This window comes from Salmo trutta, chromosome 39 (assembly GCF_901001165.1).
Source record: "Salmo trutta chromosome 39, fSalTru1.1, whole genome shotgun sequence".
Classification (NCBI taxonomy): Eukaryota; Metazoa; Chordata; class Actinopteri; order Salmoniformes; family Salmonidae; genus Salmo; species Salmo trutta.
Genome location: NC_042995.1, coordinates 22,547,820 through 22,570,379, shown reverse-complemented (window position 1 = coordinate 22,570,379; position 22,560 = coordinate 22,547,820). Strand labels below are relative to the sequence as shown.

Genomic DNA, 22,560 nt, shown 5'->3' with positions numbered 1-22,560 from the left:
CTTGAGTAAAAGTCTAAAAGTATTTGGTTTTCAATATACTTAAGTATCAAAATTAAGATAAATTGCTAAAATGTACTCAAGTATCGAAAGTAAAAGTATAAACCATTTCAAATTCCTTATATTAAAACAACCAGATGGCACAATTTTATTTTTGCCAGGGGCACACTCCAACACTCAGACATAATTTACAAACGAAGCATTTGTGTTAATTGAGTCCGCCAGATCAGAGGCAGTAGGGATGACCAGGGATGCTCTCTGTTTAGTGAGTGTACAGATCAGAGGCAGGGGATGACCAGGGATGTTCTCTGTTTAGTGAGTGTACAGTTCAGAGGCAGTAGGGATGACCAGGGACGTTCTCTGTTTAGTGAGTCCTCCAGATCAGAGGCAGGGGATGACCAGGGATGTTCTCTGTTTAGTGAGTGTACAGTTCAGAGGCAGTAGGGATGACCAGGGACGTTCTCTGTTTAGTGAGTGTACAGATCAGAGGCAGTAGGGATGACCAGGGACGTTCTCTGTTTAGTGAGTGTACAGATCAGAGGCAGTAGGGATGACCAGGGATCTTCTCTGTTTAGTGAGTGTACAGATCAGAGGCAGTAGGGATCACCAGGTATGTTCTCTGTTTAGTGAGTCCTCCAGATCAGAGGCAGTAGGGATGAGCCTCATTTTAACTTGTTTTAAGGACATTACATCAAAGTTGGATCAACCTGTAGTGTGGTTTTCCACTTTAATTTTGAGTGTGACTCCAAATCCAGACCTCCATGGGTTGATAAATTGGATTTCCATGGATTATTTTTGTGTGATTTTGTTGTCAGCACATTCAACTATGTAAAGAAAAAAGTATTCAATAAGATGATTTCTTTCATTCAAATCTAGGATGTGTTGTTTAAGTGTTCCCTTTATTTTTTTGAGCAGTGTATACTTTTTTTTACATAGAATTAAGCATAATTATTATGGCTCTAGATTGCAGGGAAAATCTGTTTCAGCTGTTTCAAAAATGCTAAATTCAGTGTTTAGCCCCCATCGGGGCCACACCCAGAGCTATCCTCAGATTTTTTGGGCCTCTCGCTAATAATTCCGTTCATTCGTTGTCCGGTCAGGTGACTTGGTGCTCGAGCAGCCTCGGTATCGTTCTCCATTAAACAAACACAGTCAGCTGCACTGCCACTGAGACGATCTCTGAATACATACCGACGGAACATAGAATAATACACCATACATAGGACGCGTTGTGACAATAATACGGCATGGGGGACCGTATGGCTTTGTTGCTGCTGGTTGTTGCGACCACGGCGTTAGCAGTTGAGGTAAGAAACTGGGTAAAGATAGTCGGGACAAGGCTGAGCTCCATGGCTATTCTTCTCTTCCGCTGCTATTGCGGGAGCGAGCAGCCGGGTGATTCCAAACCATGGGGGCTAATTACGCATGAATAGAACGAAATGAAACCAGACATTCAGCAAGGCTGTGAACATATTCCACGCCTGAATACATGTTGGACAGCTTTTTATCGAATTTAGTCTGACTCGAAATCATAGAAGTAGCATAGCCCGTGTTTAGATCCCCTTTTGCCCAGTGCTGTTATAAACTGCTATATTTCTGCCATTGCTTGAATTGAAATCTAGTTTTATAACCTATGGATAAGTTTTTTATTTTTCACAATTCAAGATGAGAAATAATGACTTATTTTACACAGAAAGGAAGACCCGATGAAGCGTTCCAATCTAGGCTACGGCTGAGATTCCTGTGTAACCTCTGTAAACGAACGTGATTTTTGTTTGTGTGTAATTGCACTTCAGAACAGCCTAGTCTAAACAGGTTTCTCTAGTGGCAATATTGATTGTTGTATCCGGAGATTATGGGTAATAGGATCACCATTTGTAGCCACTTGTGTAGTTTTTTTTTTCATGGCTTGATGGTATATTTTGGTGGTGGGCGTGAAAGTAAACATTTAACGTTATAGTGGGTTATTCTTTCCTTTAGATTTAGCTTTCTGTAGCCTAAAGACACAGGCTACTCCCTAAAAAGAGCCAACGAGTAGACCTATGACCCATTAATTCTGCACATTGCGCCCATGGATAAGGGTAAAATCGCCTATGTTTTCCCTACGTCAACCTGTTTCATGTTAAACTAGAGAATAAAGATAATGTAGTGAGACAGAAGTAAGATGGCGGCGGTGCACTGCAGCATTCCATGAACCCAGAGGCTCGGGAACGCAGGGACACACCATTAGGTTAACATTTCTCCCGATAGGCTGGCTACCTGTTTTTATTTTATTTATCACAACTTATCTAACCGTTTCAAGAAAATCCCCTGCTAAAATGTCTGTTAAAGTCATGAGTTGTCTGGAATTGGCCCTGGTGTGGAGAGGTTGCACACAATCACCGATCATCTCTCTCTCTCTCTCTGTCAGGCGCTATTCCATGTCGGTGTGAATGTGGCCTTTCACGACATTCTTATAGTGTTACAGTGTAACACAAACGCTACATTTGGTATGCCTGTGTGTGGGTACTGCCGTTTGAATTTGAACAAATGATACCAGGCAGTAAGCGGATACATTTGATATGGGTGGTACTTGAAAGATGCGGGTCTGTGGGCTAGCTAGGCTACCCACACAATAAGCATTACTCTTCTCACACCTCAAGTTCAATATTTCAATGTCACTCAGGTTTTACTAGGCCTTCTCACATCCATACACCTCTAACATAGCTAGTTGTTATATGTATTACCCCTAATGTTTCTGACTATATGTATCAGTTCTTAATCTTAGTTCAATATAGCCAAAGGGTGTTGGTGATATTTCAACATATTAAGATCATTTCAGTCAATTAAATGCCAAATAGTCTATGAAGTCAAACCTCCCAATAAGAGTTCATAGTTAGTTGGTATTTCCCATATTGTGGGTTGTCAATAATTGACAATTAATTCCTTACATTTTTGTTGGGAAAAGAAAGCTGATGTAGTTTATAATGCTTTATTACTTGGTATACACATGTATAAGCCACAAATTGAACAGTCTTAAGGACAGAGGGCAGGGCTCTCTTGTTAATCCGACCTCTATACAGACTGGAGTGTAGGAGCAGAATTTCAGTTTCCCATCCTTGGTCGACGAGCAACCCAGGCAGTCTGTCAATGCACTGCAGTCATTCAAGCCCAGGGCAACACAGCCTCTCACCCATTAGCGTACATTATACCCATTGTCTCCCTTTGGCATCCACTGCTCATGTTGCAGCTTCATCCAACCACCCATTTAAAGCGCCAGTTTCCAATAGCGCGTTAAAGGGACAATTAGCTCTATGTTAGTCTCTACAATTCCTACCCTTGTAATGGTTTGTTGTTGTGTGCCATTCATTGTCTCTGTTTTGGGATGTTTCTCAAGCCATGCCAACCATCCTCCATTTTAAGCCCCTTTTTATGTTTTGGTGGCGGTGCCTCTTTTTCTGCCTGCCAGATAGAAATTCCTGGCCCTTTATGGTGTTGTCATGGTACGTTTATGTTGTTCTCCCCACGTTGGGATGTTCCTCCCCTTTCAGGATTTGTTGTATTTTGTACCCTCTTTCTCTCCCATGTAGCCACACTGGACATCCTCACCTTTTAAGTAATGGGTTTGTCTGAAAAGGTCATGTCACCTATCCCTTTAATGACATGGCAGGTTTTCAGGAGAGCTGATCAGTAAAAAGACCTGGCATGGTGGTGTAAGGCTGGCTTTGTGCGCTGTAAATTGGCCTTTCAGATTGCATCCATGGCTGGTTATCTCTATCTTGCTGTTCAGTTGGCATGAAATGGAGTGAAACAGTGAGTGACTACCTGAACTTGTCCAATGAGAGACGTTTGTTTTCACATTCTGTTGCAAAACATTTTGCGACGGTGTGCCCTAATAAACACGACCATGAAGAGCATTACAGAGCAAATATATGATGATATCACTGTATCATCTGATATGAAATGTGCAGCAGTGTCTGGTACAGACCACATTTAGAAGCTCTCACAACATCAGGATGGGCTCGATTGAGAAGCGACTCAAACCCCACTCTTCACAATCCCTCATCTATACAGATCATTGGTTCTGTGCAGGTGCTGCTCCCCAATGAAACCTGGATGAGAGTTATCAGGGACCCCACCTCCAACCAGGAGAGAATGGGTGTGTTCCAGGTTGTCTTTTTGCATTCATGCTGCACATCTCAAAAGACTACTCTATCATAATAAAGTAGCACCTGAATCATTAAACACTTCTCTAGGCTTTGTGAGTTCTGATCATCTGCAATAATGACGACCTGGAACGCGCCCTATAGCCCTGCTGCTATGGCAACCCCACCACTGCCCTGTACAGGCCAGTGGATCACGTCTTAACTGTCAGTGTCACCGTCATGGACGCTGCGTGACTGACGCGAGTCGTGTGTGTGAGAGACCTTCACGTTCCCTCATACAATCCTGGAACTTGATCATCTGAGCGACCAAGCGCAGTCAAAGAGCCTGGTGGAGGTCGTTCGTGATGATTTCAGTTTTTAGGGGGCTAACTCACTGTGGCTTATAGTTTTGTAGAATTAATCCAAAATGGCACCCTATTCCTTATGTCGCCTTTCCAATAGGGCTCCGGTAAAAAGTAGCGCACTACATAAGGAGTACAGTGCCATTTGGGATGTAGACATAGTCCACGTTAACATAGCTGCAGAGAGTAAGAGCGCGATGGAAAGAGAGGGAGGGCAGTCAATGTGATGTACATCGACGTATGGGACAGTGATCTGTGTGACCCGTTGATTGAGCCCACGTGGATATATTAATTAATAATACAGCCGATGGCAACATGCTCCTGACATACACACAGACAGTTAGATACACATGCACACTCACTCTACACAACAAAGCCAATACATAATCACACAAACACAGCAGCATGTGTCTTAGGAATTATGCAACACATACACAGTCCCTCTGACAACAAAATGGCCACTCCTTCTTCAGTCAGCCTCCTTTATTCTTGATTGACTTGTCCTACTTGACCAAATGTCTCCCAAAGCAATCAAATACTCTAAAACATGTATTTTCTGAATTCCAAATCAACCCCTAGCCCCTACCGTGTACAGGCTACACGCCTAGACACTCCTATAGAGCTGACTGTTTATGAAAGAATTTGGTAGGTATTGGTAATGGCTTACTTTTACCTTTTCATTTAGCTAGGGTGTAAATATAGCCATATTGATTCCACCGATCTAACCATCCAATCCTCTCAGGTCGACAGGAGTGGATAGGGAGTAGGGGGCTAGGGGTTGATTTGAAATTGAGCAATTATCCCTCCTTCTCCCATGTTGGGTCTCCTTTTTGAAATGATTGAGCTACCTGCCTTGCCCACCTCCTCTCCTCCCGCCTTATCCCCCTCTTCCCCCCTCCTCCTGTGTTTTGATGGCGGTGGTGCCCTCCCCGGTCGCCTGGCACCCGCGCTATAATTAGAGCGCCGCCTCCCAGAGATATTCCCGTCTCTGCTCTCTCACGCTTTCTTCCTTTCATTCCTCCCTTATTCAAGGTTTTTTTCACTGCCTCTTTCTTCAGAAGCAACAGGCCTAAGTCTTCCCTCATTCAATATCTTCTCTTTTTCCCATTCCTCCCTTTCATTCCCTCCTTATCTCTTTCTTTTTACTGCCTTTTTCTCCAAGACAGGCTAACGCTTCCCTCGCTCAACCCTCGACAGTGTCCCTTTTGTATATTGATTGGCCTTGTGTATATTTATTGCTACATGTACTGTGAAGGGAGTTATGCGTATCGCTTTATAACAGTTTCAATCAACTATTACCTGACATTTGGAGAATTTAATCAGTGCTGTTCTAAATGTTGATTTGGGCTTTGATTTAATCCACTTGCTCAAAATTGCATTGTTGATTTATAGTTTGCAGTTGTTCCGAAGTATCTAATATCTCTAAAAGGTCCTCTTTGTTTCATGAACTAAATAACTTAGCTGAACTGTGAGTAGCATAGCGTGTGTGTGTGGTGTCAAGAAGGAGTGGGATGTTCTTGGCAGTGCCCTGCTATTCCCAGTTCCTGTTTCCTTGTCCCCACCATTACCTAGGGTTGGTTTCCTGTATTTGTGTGACGCAGGAGGAGACTTATAGCCTACTGTGTGTGTGTGACAGTAATGGAACATGGCTGTGTGTGTACATTTTGAGTTTGTGTGTCCTGGCGCGTTTGTCTCGCACTTGATTCGTTTTGTACATCTCTCCCGTGTGTGTGCATTTTAATCTCACTTGATTAATTGTGTGTGTTCAGTGCCCCACTAAGATATGTGGGACGGGTAAGCAATGCATCACTGCAAGGATATGCTGCTGACCCCGTACATTACCTTATTTCTCAGTATGGGGAGCTTGTTCTTGGAAACATGCAAGCATGTATCGTACATTGACTTCACATAGTAGACTTGTTCCATTGTGGCTCAGTTGGTAGAGTGCTTGTACTAGGCTTGGGCGGTATCCAGAATGTTATACTTTCATTCCGACCTTGTGCCATATTGGCATAATTGGTAACACCGTCACTGAACACCAAGGGGTGCTGTTTTCAAACCCCACTGATACTCTGTAATCCGAAGGTTAGCAATGCTAACAGGTACCTGTAAAATCCCATAGAAAATGCTAACGATCGCATTGCGAACATTTTGTACAGTTTCCGACCTAAACTATACATGACTCAAAAATGCTACTCAGTTTGCTGCACGCACAAAACAAATATTAGCCAGCAAGGCTCTTGATACATGACGAATTTCTCTGTTACCAAGCCTCCCGAGTGGCGCAGCTGTCTAAGGCACTGCATCTCAGTGCTAGTGGCGTCACTACAGACCCTGGTTCGATCCCGGGCTGTAACACAACCGGCCGTGATCGGGAGTCCCATAGGGCGGCGCACAATTGGTCTAGCGTTGTCCGGGTTAGGAGAGGGTTTGGCCAGGGTAGTCCGTCATTGTAAATAAGAATTTGTTCTTAACTGACTTGCATAGTTTAATAAAACATTTTCAAAGTGAATTCTTGTTGGAAGAAGCTAACCACATACAGTAGCTAGATAGCTAACTAGCTACTAAATCAGCAAACCAAATTAGAGGTCGACCGATTATGATTTTTCAGCGCCCATACCGATTTATTGGAGGACCAAATAAGCCGGTGCCGATTTAATCGGCCAATTGTTTTATTTGTAATAATGCCAATTACAACAATACTGAATGAACACTTATTTTAACTTAATATAATACATCAATAAAATCAGTTTAGCCTCAAATAAATAATGAAACATGTTCAATTTGGTTTAAATAATGCAAAACAAAGTGTTGGAGAAGAAAGTAAAAGTGCAATATGTGCCATGTAAGAAAGCTAATGTTTAAGAGCCTTGCTCAGAACATGGGAACATATGAAAGCTAGTGGTTCCTTTTAACATGAGTCTTCAATGTTCCCAGGTAAGAAGTTTTAGGTTGTAGTTGTTATATTATTATAGGACTATTTCTCTCTATACGATTTGTATTTCATATACCTTTGACTATTGGATGTTCTTATAGGCACTTTAGTATTGCCAGTGTAACAGTATAGCTTCCGTCCCTCTCCTCGCTCCTACTTGGGCTCAAACCAGGGCTCAAACCAGGAACACATCGACAACAGCCACCCTCGAAGCAGCGTTACCCATGCAGAGGAAGGGGAAAAAACTACTCCAAGTCTCAGAGCGAGTGACGTTTGAAACGCTATTAGCGTGCACCCCGCTAACTAGCTAGCCATTTCACATCGGTTACACCAGCCTCATCTTGGGAGTTGATAGGCTTGAAGGGGTGGGTATAATTTGTGGAACGTTCCAACAGGAATCTGTTCCAAAAAACATAAAGTAAAAGGTTGCCAACCAACAACGCATACAAAGTAGCAACGCATACAAACCTAGCTAACTAACTGCCAAATAGGCATCAACTCACCACGTAGCTTATTCTTAATGTTTGTCCATAGGCAAACAGACATGTGAGGACAGACATTTTTCGGAATAAACGTGATGAGTGAAAAACGCAATGAAATAGACCACTCCCTACCCGGTGTCTTATTCTCCCGCTATACAACTTTGTATGCGTTGTTTTTTGGAAACCTTGTTATTTATGAAGTTTTTGGAATAGATTCCTGTTGGAACGTTCCACAAATTATACCCACCCAGGTTGAAGTCATAAACAGCGCAATGCTTGAAGCACAGCGAAGGGCTGTTTGAATGAATGCTTACAAGCCTGCTGCTGCCTACCACCGCTCAGTCAGACTGCTCTATCAAATCATAGACTTAATTACAATATAATAAACACACAGAAATACGAGCCTTGGGTCATTAATATGGTCGAATCTGGAAACTATCATCTCGAAAACAAAAGTTTTTTTCTTTCAGTGACATACGGAACCGTTACGTATTTAATCTAATGGGTGACTAAGTCTAAATATTCCTGTTAGGCATTGATGTTTATGGTTAGGTACATTGGTGCAACGACAGTACTTTTTTCGCAAATGCGCTTGTTAAATCAACACCCGTTTGTCGAAGTAGGCTGTGATTCAATGAGAAATTAACAGGCACCGCATCGATCATATGCAACGCAGGACACGTTAGATAACTACACATGGTTGATATTACTAGTTTAACTAGTGATTATGTTAAGATTGATAGTTTTTTATAAGTCTAATGCTAGCTAGCAAATTACCTTTGCTTCTTGCTGCCCTCGCGTTACAGGTAGTCAGCCTGTTAATCCTTGTGGAGTGCAATTTAAGGCAGGTGGTTAGAGTGTTGGACTGGTAACCGAAGGTTGCAAAAACGAATCCCCCCTGAACAAGGCAGTTAACCCCTGTTTCTAGGCCGTTATTGTAAATAAGAATGTGTTCTTAATCTGACTTGCCTAGTTAAAGGAGTAAAAAATAAAATAAAAAAATTGTTGTGAAAACTTGAAATCGGCCCTAATTAATCGACCATTCCAATTAATCGGTTGACCTCTAAACCAAATGCATAACTGCAAAGCATTTAGCATATTTTAGATATTTATCTTAATTGTTTCTCCAAGATGGCTCTGCAGTAGGACGTGTATCTGTCTCGGTCTTTGTCTTTTGTCTTTTCCTGTGTAAATAGCGGGTCTTTTTTGTATATATCTTAATCTCATTTTCAATCTACGAACTAAATAAACTTTCCTGCAACCCACCTCACCCAATGTGGTACGGAGCTGCTAATTTTTAATCCTTATAACTGGAACTTCTATCAGGAGCTAGCCAGTGAACTAGCTGCTAGTCTTTGTTAGCCACAGCTAGCGGTTCTTGCTTTCCCCCCTGTCATCAGCCAGCCTTAGCTTGGACAACACCTGCCAGTGTGCACAACGCGATATCAACCCAGAGCATATCGGACTGCTTCTCTCTACCATATCACTGGATTCCTACCGCTCTAGATCATTACACCGGATCATTACTCCGGATCATCGCAGCTAGCTAGCTGCAAACGAGTGGTTACTGTTAGCTAACGCCTCTGTCCAGAAGCAAGCACCAGCTAGCCTTGAGCTAGGCCCATATACCAACTAATTCTAGGGCTACAATACCTCCTTCGCCAATTGGCCTGGACCCTTTATTGTCGACACGGAGCCCTGCCAATCCATCACGACTGGACTGCCGACGTGATCGCCCGATGTGGTCTCAACAGCCTATTCTGTTAGGATGTCGCCGAAGAACCAGCTACTACCCCCGGCCCGCTAGCTTTTCTGAACGCTGTGCCCCCTGCTCGCCTAGCGTAGTAGTGACAACCGAACAGCATCCTGACTCAACTATTTCTGTAGAGCCTTCAGTCCTGCTCTAAATGCCTTAGATGGGTCTTTCGTTCCACACAGATGCAGAGACCTCACCTGGCTTAACTTGTACATCCAGAGACAAAACCTCTCATCGTCACTCAACGCCTAGGTTTACCTCCACTGTACTCACATCCTACCATACCCTTGTCTGTACATTATGCCTTGAATCTATTCTACTGCGCCCAGATGTCTGCTCCTTTTATTCTCTATCGCCAACACACTAGACGGCCAGTTGTTGTAGCCTTTAGCCATACCCTTATCCTCCTCCTCCTCTGTTCCGCTGGTGATGTAGAGGTTAACCCAGGCCGAGTAGCCCCTAGTTCCACTCTTATTCCCCAGGCGCTATCATTTGTTGACGTCTGTAACCGTAAAAGCCTTGGTTTCATGCATGTTAACATCAGAAGCCTCTTCCCTAAGTTTGTTTTATTCTCTGCTTTAGCACACTCTGCCAACCCTGATGTCCTAGCCGTGTCTAAATCCTGGCTTAGGAAGGCCACCACAAATTCTGAAATTTCCATCCCCAACTACATTTTCCGCCAAGATAGAACTGCCAAAGGTGGTGGAGTTAGCGTGCAGAGTTCTGTCATGCTATCCAGGTCTATGCCCGATCAGTTCGAGCTTCTACTTTAAAAAAACACCTTTCCAGAAATAAGTCTCTCACTGTTGCCGCTTGTTATAAACCCCTTCAGCCCCCAGCTGTGCCCCTGACACCATATGTGAATTAATTGCCCCCCATTTATCTTCAGAGTTTGTACTGTTAGGTGACCTAAACTGGGATATGCTTAACAACCCGGCCGTCCTACAATTTTAAGCTAGATGCCCTCAATCTCACACAAATGATCATGGAACCTACCAGGTACAACCCTAAATCCGTAAACACAGACACCCTCATAGATATCATCCTGACCAAGCTGCCCTCTAAATACACCTCTGCTGTCTTCAACCAGGATCTCAGCGATCATTGCCTGCATCCATAATGGGTCCGCGTTCAAACGACCACCCCTCATCGCTGTCAAACACTCACAAAAAAACACTTCAGCGAGCAGGCCTTTCTAATCGACCTGGCCCGGGTATGCTGGAAGGATATTGACCTCATTCTGTCAGTAGCGGCTGCCCGGTTATTATTTAAGTGCTTTCCTCACTATCTTAAATAAGCATGCCCCATTCAAAAAATGATTCACTTTCCAACAGGACAATGACCCTAAGTACACAGCCAAGACAACGCAGGAGTGGCTTTGGGGCAAGTCTCTGAATGTTCTTGAATTGCCCAACCAGACTCTGGACTTGAATCTGAACGAACATCTCTGGAGAGACCTGAAAATAGCTGTGCAGCAACGCTCCCCATCCAACCTGACAGAGCTTGAGGATCTGCAGAGAAGAATGGGAGAAACTCCCCAAATACAGGTGTTCCAAGCTTGTAGCGTCATACCCAAGAAGACTCGAGGCTGTAGTCGCTGCCAAAGGTGCTTCAACAAAGTACTGAGTGAAGAGTCTGAATACTTATTTAAATGTGATTTTATAAATTAGCGAAAACCTGTTTTTGCATTGTCATTATGGGGTTGTGTGTGTAGATTGAGGGGGAAAAAAACAATTTGATCCATTTTAGAATAAGGCTGTAACGTATCAAAATGTGGAAGTCCATGGGTCTGAATACTGTTTTTAAATCCTTAAACTCAGACTTGGACCACACACCCTCCCCACCGAATAGCAGACAGGGGAAGCAGAATAGGGATTGCTTTGAAATGCTTGCAGTTAGCCACTGATTCTTTCCAAACCAATCATTGTTGAATTTGCAAATTAATATAATTTTAAATAAATGTTTTACTTTTTGTGTAATGTTTATGTCCATTGGCTGCTGAGCACCGATACGTTTATCAATTTCTCTTCATTTGACAGGAATTTAAAAAAGTTTTGACAGTAGATTGTCGACGTGATCAATGAAGACTGCTTGCTAGCTAAGATTTTGAAACTTAAATGTTGACATGATCAGTCCAATCAAAGCTATGTTAGATATGTGATTTGATGTCATTTTATCTTTTGCCTTGAGCCTTCTTGGATGGGCACTTCTAATGTAAATCAAAGGCAGCACCCAAGGGGGCGTGAACTGCTTATCTCTCCCTTAGATTCTGATAAAAATGGAAACCGGATGCACCTGAGCTCAATTTTTAGTCTCATAGCAGAGGGTCTGAATACTTATTTACCTAAGGCATTTCTGGTTTTTATTTGCAAAAATGTCTAAACCTGTTCGCTTTGATTATGGGGTATTGTGTGTAGATTGTTACAGCCTTGTTCTAAAATTGGTTAAATATCAATGTGGAAAAGGTCAAGGGCTCTGAATAATTGCACTGTGTGTGTATATACATGCACATGCAGTACCAGTCAAAAGCCCTCATTCAAGGGTATTTCTTTATTTTTGTATATGAAATAACACATGTAATCATGTAGCTTTGCACACTCTTGGCATTCTCTCATCCAGCTTCACCTGGAATGCTTTTCCAACAGTCTTGAAGGAGTTCCCACATATGACCACTTGTTGGCTGCTTTTCCTTCACTCTGCGGTCCAACGCATCCCAAACCATCTCAATTGGGTTGAGGTCGGGTGATTGTGGAGGACAGGTCATCTGATGCTGCACTCTATCACTCTCCTCCTTGGTCAAATAGCCCTTACACAGCCTGGAGGTGTGTTGGGTGATTGTCCTGTTGAAAAACAAATGATAGTACATTTAAGCTCAAACCAGAAGGGAAGGCGTATCGCTGCAGAATGCTGTGGTAGCCATGATGGTTAAGTGTATCTTGAATTCTAAATAAATCAGTGTCATCAGCAAGGCACCATCACACCACCTGCTCCATGCTTCACTTTGGGAACCACATGTGGAGATCATCCATTCACCTACTCTGCATCTCACAAAGACTCAGCGGTTGGAACCAGAAATCTGAAATTTGGACTCATCAGACCAAAGGACACATTTCCATCAGTCTAATGGCCATTGCTCTTGTTTCTTGGCCCAAGCAAGTTCTTCTTCTTCTTCTTCTTCTTCTTCTTCTTCTTCTTCTTCTTCTTCTTCTTCTTCTTCTTCTTCTTCTTCTTCTTCTTCTTCTTCTTCTTCTTCTTCTTCTTCTTCTTCTTCTTCTTCTTCTTCTTCTTCTTCTTCTTCTTCTTCTTCTTCTTCTTCTTCTTCTTCTTCTTCTTCTTCTTCTTCTTCTTCTTCTTTTCTTCTTCTTCTTCTTCTTCTTCTTCTTCTTCTTCTTCTTCTTCTTCTTCTTCTTCTTCTTCTTCTTCTTCTTCTTCTTCTTCTTCTTCTTCTTCTTCTTCTTCTTCTTCTTCTTCTTCTTCTTCTTCTTCTTCTTCTTCTTCTTCTTCTTCTTCTTCTTCTTCTTCTTCTTCTTCTTCTTCTTCTTCTTCTTCTTCTTCTTCTTCTTCTTCTTCTTCTCTTCTTCTCTTCTTCTTCTTCTTCTTCTTCTTCTTCGCAGCAGCAGCAGCAGCAGCAGCAGCAGCAATTTGGCCATGAAGGCCTGATTTCACGCTGTCTCCTCTGAACAGTTGATGTTGTGATGTCTGTTACTTGATCTCTGAAGCATTTATTTGGTCTACAATTTCTGAGGCTGGTAACTCTAATGAACTTATCCTCTGCAGCAGAGGTAACGCTGGGTCTTCCTTTCCTGTGGCGGTCCTCATGTGTGCCAGTTTCATCATAGAGCTTGATGGTTTTTGCGAGTGCTCTGTAATGGACTGTCTTTTCTCTTTGCTTATTTGAGCTGTTCTTGCCATATGGACTTGGTATTTTACTAAATAGGGCTATATTCTGTATACCACCCCTACCTTGTCACAACACAACTGATTGGCTCAAACGCATTAAGAAGGAAAGAAATTCCACAAATTAATTTTTACCAAGGCACACCTGTTAGCTGAAATGCATTCCAGGTGACTACCTCAGGAAGCTGGTTGAGAGAATGCCAAGTGTGTGCAAAGGGTGGCTACTTTGAAGAATATCAAATGTAAAATGTATTTAGATTTGTTTAGCACTTTTTTGGTTACTACATGATTTCCATGTGTTTTTTTTTATCGTTTTGATGTCTTCACTATTATTCTACAATGTAGAAAATAGTAAAAAATAAAAACCCTTGAATGAGTAGGTGTCTCAACTTTTGACTGTTATTTATTTATATATTTTTTTAATACACACACACACACAGTACAGGGGGTAGGCTGTCATTGTAAATAAGAATTTGTTCTTAACTGACTTGCCTAGTTAAAGACAATACAGTGCATTCGGAAAGTATTCAGACCCCTGACCTTTTCCACATTTTGTTATGTTACAGCCAGTCTTATTGGTTGACAATGAGGTTGTCAACAGTCGTCATAGGGACACAGTAGCACATCTCGACCAGATGGGAAAAGACATCTACGTCATGGCCACGGCAACCAGTCTTCCGTTCCGGGTGCAGGGTGTAATTGGAATGTTGGCAGGCAGGGTGTGAGGGAAATGAGGGGCTGACTGCCCTCTAATCACTGTAACACACTCCCACATCCAACCTACCAGAGGATCCGGTCCCAGAGACTAGCACCGATAACATTACACACACTCATAAACGTGTGCACACACACACACAGAGACACACACTCCAAAGACCAAGCACATGTACCATTTTCCCATAGCGTCCAACCGATATTCCAAACAGAACAAGGCTCTGTCCTCCAGGACAGTGGTGGAAAAAGTACTAACTTGAGTAAAAGTAAAGATACCTTAATAAAAAATGACTAAACTAAAAGTGAATCACCCAGTGAAATACTATTTGAGTAAAAGTATTGTTTTTTTAACCTCTTATAGTTAAGGTACTTAAGAAAAGTGGTGGAAAAAGTACAATTGTCAGACTTGAGTAAAAGTACATGCTATTCATCAAATTCCTTATTGTGCAAACCAGATGGCACAATTTAAAACATTTTCCCTTTTGAGTTAAGGACAGCCAGGGGCACACTCCAACATTCAGACACAATTTACATACGCAATATGTGTTTAGTATCCACCAGATCAGAGGCAGTAGCGATGATGGGTGCCTGAATTGGACCATATTGCTGGTGTGCCTGAGCATTTGAAATGTAACGAGTTCTTTGGGGTGTCAGGGAAAATGGGTGTTAAGTACATATTTTCTTTAGGAATGTAGTGGAGTATATTAATAGTAGTTATACATATGTATGTATATGTTATATATATATATATGATACCCAAGAAAACTACTTAAGTAGTATTCAAAGTATTTTTACTTATTTGTTTGTAAGTCAGTCTGTCTGTTTTTATACAAGGCCTCTGGTTATTTCTCTTTCCTCTCCAGTCATTGTTGATGTGTCTGTCTACTCAGTATCTGTCATTCTTATCGATCTGTTTATGGTCTGTCTCTATACGACCTGGCTGCATCTAAAATGGCATCCTATTCCCTTTAGAGTGCACAACTTTTGACCAGAGCACATTTCAAACACAGCCAGGGAGCTAGACAGACCATAGTGTTGTACTAGTAGTGCACTACATGGGGAATAGGGTGCCATTTCAGACGCACCCTCTGTCTCTGGTGGGTAGAGACGGGCAGAGGACACTCTCCAGACATAATAGCGGATCTCTGGGGCGACATTCGCTCCGCCAAAGGGTCTCCCTAGGTCTGAAGCAGATCCCAGTGGCAGGCCTGGGACACTCAGATAAGAGAGCCACAATTAATGCTGCCCCGGGATTGTGGGACTGGTTCACAGAACAGGGCCCGGGAGGATTAAATCAATGTGTGTGTTTGATATTATACACTTGTTCTTCGGGGTGTGTGTATGCGTGTATGTACGCCACTGCACGTGCATGCATATGAGGTGCGGGTGTGCATGTGCGTTTTCATGCTAATAGAATGACAAAGCAGAAGGTGGACCCAGCCGGAAGAATTATAACCCCTGGTCAAAACCCACGAGATCCCCATGCAAACCAATGGGAAGAACCCTATACCCATTGGTCGAGCTAGAGGAATGGTCAGTGACCCACCAATAATAGCACATTGACACATTCTCACTGGACAATAGGTACCAGGCAAGTTTTCTGTTTAACTGAACGAGTCAATACTGACTCAGACTGTGGATCTTAGATACAATATGGAGCAAAGATCATGTGTGAGAGACCCGGTATGTTTTGTCTGGTTTCAATATAGGTCACTGAACGAGGTCACCCGACTGAAATGAGGCCATGATTTAATTCAAATAACTTTTTGTCCTGTGTAGGGCTGTGTAGGGCATTTTTTTTGTTGACTGGTGGATTGTTTGGTTGGTAGGCTGTTGGTTGACCGATACTGTTTTTTTTAGTTAAAAAAATAAAGAATTTATTGCAGGTCTTTGACACCTTTCTCAGTGGACTAATCCATTGCGGAGGCCGCGGGGATGGCACACGAGTAGTACATTTACCATTTAATTCCCATTTCTAATCTACAATGTTTGTTTAGTTACCGTCATTTCTGTTAATGCAATATACCCAGGTCTGCTTCCCTTACACACTGTCATAGAAAAACAGTCAGCGTGGCTTCTTGTCTCTGTGTAAGTATGTCGACAGTACGTTCCTACTAGTACCAGCAACCAGCTGGCTAGGCGCAGTCCAAAGATTATGCGTGGGTATAGGATTGACTGACTTTATTTTCAGAAATGGACGCTGTCTGTTTCATGGCCCACTTTCAGGATGAGGCAAATCTTCCCTGTGTTTTCAGGCGGTGGCTGGACCTATTGTAATGCGTGTTCTAGTTTCCATGGTATCAACTTTTGCCGGTGGAGATGTGTGCAACTGGGATCACTAACCAATGCAGTGCACCAGCTCCAAAGGCGTGATTGATGAGAGCAGTCTCCCATGTGCTGTGCTAGTAAGGCTAGTACCAGCAGTACCAAGCTTTGGATTAAGGTATATTTACATTGGGGAGTACTGCCATTTTTTGTGAATAAGACTTAGGCATTTGACCAGACTGCTCCTTTCTTCCTGATTCTCCCAGAGAATTGCCCGATGTGCTATCACTTTACATTTGGTGTGCCGGTTGACCATTTTGACCACCGTATAAATTGTTTGTTGGCCGTTTGGGGGGAAAACTCTTGATGTTGCGAGCTGGGACTGTTATTCCTGCATTTCCCTAAATTAATCTTAAATCAACTGTATTAGCCTTTTTACTGTGTGCTTACGACAACAGTACATAGGTCTGTGTTACCTCCAATATGGTCCTATGTGGGGTACTTTACATGCAATATCTAGTTCGATGGTGCAGTAGAGACAACAGTATCTTGTGACAGCAGCAGGAGGGTACCATGGGTGGTATCCGTGTGGATTGGGCCCTCTGTGGGATATCTCGGCCAGGCAGCTCAGCGTAATCCCCCACCCAGATTACTGCCGGCAGGCTGGCCAGCCGATAGATGAGATTGCAATGCTGGCGATGGATGAGAGTGGGCAGAGGCAAGCGATGGAGCAGGTGGCTCAGGGAAAGCCCTGTCTCATGTCCACTACTCCTTTGTTATATTATTCTGTCTCTCTGTCTGTCTCTGTGAACCCTGCACCTAGGAAAACCGTTAATCATTACTGTTCTACCTCTCCCGACTGGTTTGTGCTCCAGGGTGAAGTTTTCCCAAGGTACATATCTAGGATCTGCTTTCCCTCCCCCAATCCTAACCTTAAACTTTGGGTCAGCTTTGTATTTCCTGCACTAAGATCAGGGTCTAGGGGCAACTTCACCCTACTCCACTGGTGCTCATAGTTTATACACCTTACGTACATCACCTTCCTTGAACCTCATACGCACAAAGCCTCATTGTCCATTTATATCCCGCCCTCTTTCGTCTCTCGCTTTGTTGCTTTCTCTCTCGCTCTTTCTAACCTTTCCATGCCAAACAGTCTGATTTATAAGACTGCAGTGGGATTTGGCTGCTCCCCAGGCCACCCCCCCCCCCAACTGTTTGCAGAGGGATGGAGAGTGGTTTAGAGAGAGTGCGAGGGAGAGTGTTCACACATCAGAGTAGCGGGTAGGTCTAAAAGCAATATAGGGATTGCTCCACCTAGGCCTCTGTTCCAATTTCTTCACATTTAAGACACTTAACATCTAAGTGATAAGTAGAGGACGGGGGGCGCGACATGGAACTGGGTCAAATTTCAAACACATTCTAAAATCCTTTATACATCAGCAGTTGTCACAAAGTGGAATTGGGTCATTGTAGTCTTTCTATAACAAAAACCTTTTTCACACTATTGTGTCAACCTGAACTGTGCTCTTTTGGCTCGCTTTCCAGTGAGTACTGACTGGGACGATGGCCAGCCTGCTTTTGTTACGAACTGCTTCTTTCCAGCATGATTTGAGTGGGGCATGGCAAGCTAACTATGCCTATATTCACTTTGGGCTGGAAACAGATATGTTATGGGGCCAGCTCAGCTTGCTTTTAGTGACTGGACCTAGCCATGTGAAAATAAAAGATCCAAGCAAAATGGTTTGGGATGGGACGGTAATGTGGGTATAGGAGCGTCATGTGCTATCTTACCCAATCTACAGGGTTCTCCAACTCCAATCATTTGGTGTGCAGACTTTTGATCCAGCCCTGCAGTAATGCACATTATTCAAATATTAAACTAAAGGTTGTCTCTCTGGACCGGAATTAGCTGAATCAGGTTTGTCAGTAACTGCAGGGCTGGATCAAAAGTTGGAGAACCCTGTTCTACACCATTGATTTCTTGTAGAGCAGAACTAAGACTCTGATCTTGCACACACATCACAAAGGGAGGTGCACCTTTCCACTAGTGTAAATATACAGAAGAAAATTACATGACTGACAAGCAGATGTTTCAGCTAACTGCAGATCTACCCACTGGGCAAAGACATCAGTTCAACGGCTAGTTTTGATTTACATTTGAGTTCAATGTGAAATCAGCAGAAATGTTAACCATGAAATTGGATTTAGTTTTAAAGTTGAGTGAAGACAACAATTTCCCCAAAACCTTCTACGTTGATGACTTTTTGCAAATCCAATCAGTTTTCCATGTTAATTCGAAGTCATCACATTTCCTGGTTGAAATGACAAGGAAACCACATTAACTTCTTATGGACGGTAGCGTCCCACCTGGCCAACATCCGGTGACATTGTAGAGAGCGAAATTCAAAAATACCAAATTCAAATATTTAACATTCTTGAAAATATGTTATACATCAAAATAAAGCTTAACGTCTTTTTAATCCAGCCGCTGTGTCAGATTTCAAAAAGGCTTTACGGCGAAAGCAAACCATGCAATTATCTGAGGACAGCACCCTGCATACAAACACATGAAAATCATATTTCAACCAGGCAGGTGTGCCACAAAAGTCAGAAATAGCGATATAATTCATGCCTTACCTTCGAAGATCTTCTTCAGTTGGCACTCCAAAATGTCCCAGAAACATCACAAATGCTCCTTTTGTTCGATAATGTCCTTCTTTATGTCCCAACAATGTCCATTTATTTGGCACGTTTGATTCAGAAATACACCGGTTTCAACTTGTCCAACATGCCTACAAAGTATCTAATAAGTTACCTGTAAACTTGGTCCAAACATTTCAAACAACGTTCCTAATCCAACCTCAGGTACCCTAAAACGTAAATAATCTATTAAAATTTAAGACGGCATAAACTGTTTCCAATACCGGTTAAAAACAACGTGAGCGCACTCCGGTTCACGAGCATCAAAACCGTAGAGTCCCCCTGGAGTGACACTTACAATGAATAGCCCTACTTCTTCATTTCTCTAAAGAAAAACATTGAAAAATCTCTAAAGACTGTTGACATCTAGTGGAAGCCATAGGAACTGCAACAAGGTTCCTAATAAGGGTATCCCATAGAAAACAATTGGAAAATCCTATGACCTCAATTTTTTCCCCCCTGGATGGCTTGTCCTCGGGGTTTCGCCTGCCATATCATTTCTGTTATACTCAGACATTATTGTAACAGTTTTAGAAACTTTAGTTTTTCTATCCAAATCTACCAATTATATGCATATCCTAGCTTCTGGGCCTGAGTAACAGGCAGTTTACTTTGGGCACGCTTTTCATCCGGAGGTGTAAATACTGCCCCCTACCCAAGAGAGGTTAAACCAGTTTGTGACCCTACTCACTGGGCAGTCTCCCTTTCCTCAAACCTTACCAGATCAAGTTTTATTGGTCGTGTACACATATTTTGCAGATGTTATCGTAGCAGCAAAATGCTTGTGGTTCTTCCTCCAGCAGTGAGGTAATACAGTGAGGGGAAAAAAGTATTTGATCCCCTGCTGATTTTGTACATTTGCCCACTGACAAAGAAATGATCAGTCTATAATTTTAAGGGTAGGTTTATTTGAACAGCGATAGACAAAATTTCTCTCATTAAAATGCAAATCAATTTATAACATTTCACATGCGTTTTCTGGATTTTTTTTTGTTGTTATTCTGTCTCTCACTGTTCAAATAAACCTACCATTAAAATTATAGACTGATCATTTCTTTGTCAGTGGGCAAACGTACAAAATCAGCAGGGGATCATACTTTTTTCGCTCACTGTACCTAGTAGAGGTTGACCGATTATGATTTTTCAACACCGATACCGATTTTATTGGAGGACCAAAAAAAGCCGATGCCGATTTAAAAAAAAAAAAAAAAAAACATTTTTATTTAATTATTTCAATTTAGCCTCAAATAAATAATGAAACATGTTCAATTTGGTTTAAATAATGCAAAAACACAGTGTTGGAGAAGAAAGTAAAAGTGCAATATGTGCCATGTAAGAAAGCTAACGTTTAAGTTCCTTGCTCAGAACATGAGAACATATGAAAGCTGGTGGTTCCTTTTAACATGAGTCTTCAATATTCCCAGGTAAGAAGTTTTAGGTTGTAGTTATTATAGGACTATTTCTCTCTATACGATTTGTATTTCATATACCTTTGACTATTGGATGTTCTTGTAGGCACTTTAGTTTTGCCAGTGTAACAGTATAGCTTCCGTCCCTCTCCTCGCTCCTACCTGGGCTCAAACCAGGAACACATCGACAACAGCCACCCTCGACGCAGCGTTACCCATGCAGAGCAAGGGGAACAACTACTCCAAGTCTCAGAGCGAGTGACATTTGAAACGCTATTAGCGCGCACCCCGCTAACTAGCTAGCCATTTTTCATCGGTTACACCAGCCTAATCTTGGGAGTTGATAGGCTTGAAGTCATAAACAGCACAATGCTTGAAGAATTGCGAAGGGCTGCTGGCAAACGCACAAAAGTGCTGTTTGAATGAATGCTTACGAGCCTGCTGGTGCCTACCACCGCTCAGTCAGACTGCTCTATCAAACATCAAATCATAGACTTAATTATAACATAATAACACACAGAAATATGAGCCTTAGGTCATTAATATGGTCGAATCCGGAAACTATCATCTCGAAAACAAAACGTTTTTTCTGTCAGTGAAATACGGAACCGTTCTGTTTTTTATCTAACCGGTGGCATCCCTAAGTCTAAATAATCCTGTTACATTGCACAACCTTCAATGTTATGTCATAATTACGTAATATTCTGGCAAATTAGTTCACAACGAGCCAGGCGGCCCAAAGTGTTGCATATACCCTGACTCTGCGTGCAATGAACGCAAAATGAGACAATTTCACCTGGTTAATATTGCCTGCTAACCTGGATTTCTTTTAGTTAAATATGCAGGTTTAAAAATATATACTTCTGTGTATTGATTTTAAGAAAGGCATTGATGTTTATGGTTAAGTACAGTCGTGCAACGATTGTGCTTTTTTCGCAAATGCGCTTTTGTTAAATCATCCCCCGTTTGGCGAAGTCGGCTGTCTTTGTTAAGAAGAAATCGTATTCACGCAGTTCGCAACGAGCCAGGCGGCTCAAACTGCTGCATATACCCTGACTCTGTTTGCAAGAGAAGTGACACATTTTCCCTAGTTAAAATAAATTCATGTTAGCAGGCAATATTAACTAAATATGCAGGTTTAAAAATATATACTTGTGAATTGATGTTTATGGTTGGAGCAACGTGTACCTAAGCGATTATATGCAATGCAGGACATGCTAGATAACTACACATGGTTGATATTACTAGTTTAACTAGTGATTATGATTGTTTTTTATAAGATCAGTTTAATGCTAGCTAGCAACTTACCTTGGCTTCTTACTGCATTTGCGTAACAGGCAGGCTCCTCATGGAGTGCAATGTAAAGCAGGTGGTTAGAGCGTTGGACTAGTTAACCGTAAGGTTGCAAGATTGAATCCCGAGCTGACAAGGTAAAAATCTGTCGTTCTGCCCCTGAACAAGGCAGTTAACCTCTATGGGACCGGCGGGACGAATTCGTCCCACCTACGTAACAGCCAGTTGAATCCTGTGGCGCGATTTTCAAAACCTTTGAAATGCTATTACTTCAATTTCTCAAACATATGACTATTTTACAGCTATTTAAAGACAAGACTCTCGTTAATATAACCACACTGTCCGATTTCAAAAAGGCTTTACAACGAAAGCAAAACATTAGATTATGTCAGCAGAGTACACAGCCAGAAATAATCAGACACCCATTTTTCAAGCTAGCATATAATGTCACAAAAACCCAGAAGACAGCTAAATGCAGCACTAACCTTTTGATGATCTTCATCAGATGAAACACCTAGGACATTATGTTATACAATACATGCATGTCTGTTCAATCAAGTTCATATTTATATCAAAAAACAGCTTTTTACATTAGCATGTGACGTTCAGAAAAAGCATACCCACCG

General features: G+C 42.2%; 1 protein-coding gene across 3 annotated transcripts in view; it reads left to right on the top strand.

Annotated features, from left to right (window-relative positions):
* Positions 1-1,105: 1,105 nt before the first annotated feature.
* appa (amyloid beta (A4) precursor protein a) overlaps positions 1,106-22,560 on the top strand; it is a 52,534-nt gene continuing 31,079 nt past the window's right edge. For 2 of the 3 annotated variants that reach the window (XM_029740451.1, XM_029740450.1), the window contains exon 1: positions 1,106-1,304. In XM_029740451.1, the coding sequence (XP_029596311.1) occupies positions 1,245-1,304 (60 nt within the window). In that variant the 5' untranslated portion in view covers positions 1,106-1,244. The remainder of the gene's footprint in view (positions 1,305-22,560) is intronic. The other variant, XM_029740449.1, reaches the window with a different exon arrangement.